The sequence below is a fragment of the Sceloporus occidentalis genome, unplaced genomic scaffold (genome assembly GCF_023333645.1).
Source record: "Sceloporus occidentalis isolate IW3139 unplaced genomic scaffold, rSceOcc1.0.p SCAF_18, whole genome shotgun sequence".
Lineage (NCBI taxonomy): Eukaryota > Metazoa > Chordata > Lepidosauria > Squamata > Phrynosomatidae > Sceloporus > Sceloporus occidentalis.
The window spans coordinates 11,490,300-11,496,204 of NW_028316998.1; the positions used below are offsets into that span (position 1 = coordinate 11,490,300).

Sequence of the window (5,905 nt, forward strand, 5' to 3'; positions counted from 1 at the left end):
CTCCCCGCTGGGATAGAATAATGCCTGCATGCTGGAACATTATTAATCAACGAATGAAATAGATGAGGCTCTTGAAAAAATAAGTATATGATTGATTAAAGGGTAATCTAAGAGGCTATTATTCTTGTTTTATTACCGTATGCTATTTTCTCCCAATTTATCTTAGTGGGAAGCGAAGGGATGTTCATCTACCATAAGCTACATTTTTTGCAAGTTATCTAGAGTTTACAGAATGAGATAAAATTCTGGCTTTTTTATATTGACCAGACTGCATAATTATCCTACCCCGATGACATTTACAAACCAGGAAAAAGTCCTCTTCCCAATATATATATATATATATATATATATATATATATATATATACGATTTATATAGTCTTTTTCGCCAGACTCATCTGTGTTTATTTACAATTTAGAATATAAATTAGTAAAGAATACTCGTCGACAATCAATAAATTTCATAAATGTCATTTTTTTTTCAAATAAAAACCAGGCAAGGTTTATTTACAAAAAAAAGTTTCATTTCATTGCAATACAACTTGCATAAATTACTAGAAGCTTTAATATCATATCATTACAAAAATAAATATCAAATCTGTTTTTGTTTTTTTGTTTTTTTATCTCGCTGTTTTAAGTACTCCAGTTCATGAATCGCGAATTATTGTCTCTATTTTATACATCTATTACAAATATTTTTTCCCTTCTTTTCATTCTTTACAATAAAATTCTAACACACCTATGGTGGCAATGAATGTGATCAAGTCAAGATATCCTGAGAAAAAAAACAGGTTGTTTTGTTAAATAAAGTCACAAATATACATGAAGATAACTATATATTATACGAATAATTTCACATAGGTCAAAGGGAGTTTTCTTGTATTGTTTAAAAAGAGTCTGTGGGTTTAATAGTGCTCTTGTGTATCTTCTCCTCTACCGTGGCACAAGATGTGATCTGGATTTAGATATTCCTTGTAATACCTATTAAGATGATGGCTTGCTGACTTTTTTCAAAGCAATTGTGACACCTACCTGTGAATCAAGGAAAAAAACACGTCACAAAAATCTTCAGAAACACATCATTAACTTTCCGTTTTTCAATTCTTTTAAAAATACATATATAATTTTTATATACAGATGCCATCATTTATCTGTGCGACAAAAAATTAACAAATGAACAAAAAATCGTGTTAACCCCCCATAATAAGTGCAGAATAAGTGCCTATTGGGTCCATATAAATTATATATATACAATAAAGTTATCCATGATAATTTCAGCGATATCGTTTCCAGATTGAAACATTAATGTGTAACTGCATATTTAAGCCCCAATTAATTATACAAATGGAGGGAGCTGATTGAGTTTCCAAGCAGCATGCTATGTAATGAAGCAAGAAATGACATTTAAGAGAGTTTATGGCTATGCAATTTCATCTTAGCTTTGGTCTAAAATTATCAGGGCAGTGGAGAATGTTCTCACTTACTTGTAGTGCAGTCTGATTGCACATCTATAGGTATGGTTGTACTCCTACTGTGCAGACTTCGGAGGGATCTGTCAAAATAGAACCGTCAGTTAGTCACAGGACACAGCTAGCTAACTAGATTATATGTTCCAATTCTCCAGTGGGCTCCACTGCATTACATATGCCAAGCTTTCACTTAACCCTCTAAGTGAGAAGCAATGCCTTTCACACCCTCTTTCACTCAAACGGTTAATGGAAATTTTCTCTCAACTCCAAATTTCACATATAGACTTTAAAGGACCAAAATATAGTTGGTGATGGTCACGTCAATCATTTTAGTTTTGACTTGTCCTTATTGATAATATTCTATGGATATTGGCAATAGTGAAAAAAAAGGTATTTAAAATAATAGTGAGCCTACCTTTTTTCGATTCGAAAGTACTGGATCTGTAGTGTTGATCGAGTTGAGTGCTGGTGGTTTTTATAGAGTCACTGGAGTGTTTGTGCACAGAGCTACTGCTCAGAATGGTCTGATTAAGTCCTTCGCTGGAAGTCACTGCTGTTGAGTTGTATCGCAAGATGCCTTGACTTTGCAGGGCATTAAAATTTCCATAGTTCGTATAATTGCTATAAAAAGGCGATGTGTAGTAAATGTGCCTCCCCAAAATGGAAGAAGAAGGGTATGCAGAGCTGTGAGATGCAGATGCTGATGTGGCAGAAGACAAAGCGGTAGGTGGGCAGCTCTGACTCATATTCTGATGTTTAATGTCTGAGGTGGCTATTTCAGCCAGCGACCATAATTTGGGCTTGCTGGTTTGTGTCTGGGAACTTGAAGAAATCCTATTGTCCAAAGTCGACTTGTTTGAGTTTCTAGGGCTCCCTTCGTGCTGGTGACTGAGAACAGGTGCTTCGACCCCAGTAAGGGGGGATGAGGTCACAGGTTTAGCAGGGATTACTCCTCTAACCTCTTCATCAATCTCATCGTCGTCTTCATCGTCATCGTATTTGTCCTTGGATTCATTACCCGATTCACAAAGACGGTCCCCTACCCTACAGGGCAACTTCTCTCCGTCCGATTCCGCAGAGCAGGAGTGATCTGTGAGGGAGTCTACATGCAGACTGATACCTAAAAAACACCAGAGAACAAGGTCACACGCCTGAAAAACACAGGCAAATACAAAATGAAACAAAGATATATAGATAGATAGATAGATAGATAGATAGATAGATAGATAGATAGATAGATAGATAAATAGATAGATAGATCGATCGATAATCTGCCAGTACTGTGCTTTATGTGCAGTAGATTTGAGGCTCATGATATATTTCCTGTTATAATATGTATAAAAATTATCTAGAAACCATAAGTGTGTAAGAGTTAAATTTGTATTCTTAGTACCCAGAATATTATTAGATTTTCCTGATTGAAATGTAAGCTTTGTAATTGGTTTTTAATCATTGATACTGCTAAGAAAAGTAAATGACCGAAGTATCTGTAAAGTTTAAGATATTGGTGATCACATTTAGATATAGTGATATGAGGATGGATGCTTAGTGAAGGCTGCTGTACTACAGTCTGCTGTTGGAATTCCAGGATTTAATTGTGGCCTTGGCCTGTTCTTTAGTTAATAGGGATTCACCTTCATCCTCTGCTGATGTCTCGTTGTTGTCATGGACCTTATCTGAATGGGCTTCTTTTACTCTTTCTCCATCTCCATCATCTTCACCATCGTCTTCGTCCTCGCTTTTATTCCGAGGTGCCCAGGTCATCTTGTTTTCCTTCTTGAGCCTCCTCCTTGCGTTGGCAAACCATGTGGAGACCTGGGTGAGGGTCATTTTGGTGATGATGGCCAACATGATCTTCTCCCCTTTGGTTGGGTAAGGGTTCTTCCTGTGCTCCTGCAGCCAGGCTTTCAAGGTGGCCGTAGCGTCCCTGGTGGCATTTTTCCTATAAGCTGGGTCATTCAGTTGATACGGGTAAGCCGGGCTACCATATGGATGGTAACTGATTGCCCCAGCCATGCCAGATGTGTGGGCATCATAAGGTCCCTATTAATATAAAAAAACATATATAAGTACATAAGATGTTCTTTGTTTTAAGAGAATATATTAGCCCGTGAATTTACACACAAGTGACTGCTTGCCAGATATAAATCCATAAACCTATCGAGTTTAGAAAAACATTTTCCAATAAATCATTTAAACGAAAATAACATTTGTATCAATTATATGCTTTTATTGTGTTAAGTAGTTAAATGCATCACAGTTACTTAGAGTAACTAGGTTAAATCTAAACACATACACATATACATAGAACCTATTTGTTTCCTCGTCTATGTAATAATAATAATAATAATAATAATTTGATCGCTTGGAATTAGATTTATCTGCATACATTTTATTGTTCTTGATCTATGGGGAGTTTGTAAGATTATCCAGAAGCTTCAAAGGAAAATCAGTTCCTTTATTCTGTGGCTCTAGCAATTCACTCATCTTAATGCATTGTAAATCCAATTTGCAAATCAGAAGATATGCATGACTTCGAATTGTTCAAATAGCATGCAATTTGCATTTTAATTCGCTCTTTAACGTTCAAATTGCCTTTATTTAAGTCTGCATAATGCATAGAAGTTACAGATATCCCCCGCAGTAACCTCATAAGTTTAACACATCCAGAAATATTGTTATTCTAGATATGTGTTCTCATTAGCTCTTCTCCTAACATAGTTAAAAACATGTGTATCCCACTATAAAGTGGGAATACCCTTTTTATAGCACTTAGTGTTTAATTGCATAATTAACCCTTAAAGAGGGAAAACCTACAATTAATTAAGATACCTCGCTTAATTGTGTTACACTTAAGAAAATTGACACTTTGAATTGTTCTAAATCGACAAACAAAACTTATTTTATTATTTGGATTTGTTTTTTTTTTCGTATTTAAGTATACCATAAGAAAAAGCTCATAAAATAAAAATAGAATAAAAATAGAAACCACCTATTTACATTATTCTAAATAATGTAACGCTTTAAAACATGCATGTGCAAAATACGAAATTAATTTCTGTATGAAAAAAATATTTATATGTAACTATAGCCTAATAAGCAATTAATATTTTATTAATATTTTTTAAAAAAATATTTGGCAAATTTAGGGTATAAGTAGATCAAGCGATAACTTTGTCGGTTTTGTTTGAGTTTGAGAATAAAAAGCGAATAGTGCGTTTCCGACATTAATAAAAAAAAGTTCAAAATCCGATTCGATTTTAAACGATATTCATTTTCCATACATCTTATATTTGTATATATATATATATATATATGTATATATATATATATATATATATATATCACATATCATCAAATGTATATGATATCACATATATCATAAAATGTATGTAAAATTAATATAAGAAGGAAATCTTCTTGAAATAAAACTTAACTAGAGGAAGTAAAATTAAAGTAATGTTTGTCTTGATTGTCTATGGTGAAGGATAGGTAAAAAAAAGATAAAGTAATATAAGTGTTGGATGAGAGGAGAGGTTCGGAAGACCTCCTTACCATGTAAGCGGGGAATCCGGCCGGATCGCTGGAGTACTGCAGAGGGCTGCTGAAACCTGTGGCCGCTTGGGCACTGAAAGCAGCCGATCCCGGGTAAGGGCTGAAAGCTGAGCCGGACGAAGACCTGGCCAGCTCCTCGCTCCTAGGGGCGGCCAGCGCTGAAGCCCCATAAGCCGGACAGGAGTATAGAGCCAAGGAGCCAGGGGGCTGGTAGAGGTAACCCTGAGGATAGGACATTGCAGGTCTGGCTGAGGATCGCCCGAGCTGGCTGAGTTACAGAAGGATCGGGGTGAAAAAAAGGGAGGGGGTGAGGTCAATAAAGACAGCTCCTGCTCCTATTCTTTCTCAGCTGTGCCTTCTTGCTTCTGTCCTCACTCATGCAAGGAAATAAAAAAAAAGTGTCCTGCCTCCACCCCTCCCCTCTGGTGTACCCCACCAGACGGAGATCAATCTATTATGTGTTTGATCATGTATAGGTATAAATCCAATCAGAGACTGAATCAAACGAGTGAGTGTGATCGAGGGGAAAAGCAGATCATGAAGTGGAGGAGATGTAGAGAAGAGTGCTCTAGGTGATCAGGAAAGTGCCTGCTGCATATGGAGCTCATGCAGCCAGCCAGCTCCCCCAGCGCCAGTGAGGAGGTATTTTTTTTTTTTTTTTTTTTTTTACCAGGAGGAGGGTGAAGGTGGGAGGGGAGGAGGGTGAAGGTGGGAGGTTGAATGTGTGTGTGGGGGGAGGGAGGATAGATTAAGGAACTGGGAGTTCAGAGGAGAAAGAGCGCTTGGGTTTGCTAATGGACAGTGGAAGAAGAAGAAGCTGTCCGTCACCGCTGTGCGATCTGCATATGGGGGTCTGACCCGCCCCCTAAACCCCCTCCTCAG

General features: G+C 36.9%; 1 protein-coding gene across 1 annotated transcript; it reads right to left on the reverse strand.

Moving 5' to 3' along the window:
* Positions 1 to 1,507: 1,507 nt before the first annotated feature.
* Positions 1,508 to 5,260, reverse strand: LOC149302661 (iroquois-class homeodomain protein irx-2-like). The gene is made up of 4 exons (XM_089482330.1): positions 5,024 to 5,260; positions 3,103 to 3,511; positions 1,884 to 2,588; positions 1,508 to 1,551 (listed from the first exon to the last, which is right to left on the reverse strand). The coding sequence occupies exons 1-4, from the start codon at positions 5,258 to 5,260 to the stop codon at positions 1,508 to 1,510; spliced, it is 1,395 nt and encodes a 464-aa protein (XP_089338456.1).
* Between the last annotated feature and the right edge of the window lie 645 nt (positions 5,261 to 5,905).

Excerpts from the sequence above, each read along its gene's own strand:
- LOC149302661 (XM_089482330.1), bottom strand. The coding sequence starts at position 5,260 with ATGTCCTATCCTCAGGGTTACCTCTACCAGCCCCCTGGCTCCTTGGCT. Across the intron at positions 3,512-5,023 it reads CCGGATTCCCCGCTTACATG|GGACCTTATGATGCCCACAC; the intron begins GTAAGGAGGTCT and ends TTATATTAATAG. Across the intron at positions 2,589-3,102 it reads GACATCAGCAGAGGATGAAG|GTATCAGTCTGCATGTAGAC; the intron begins GTGAATCCCTAT and ends GGTGTTTTTTAG.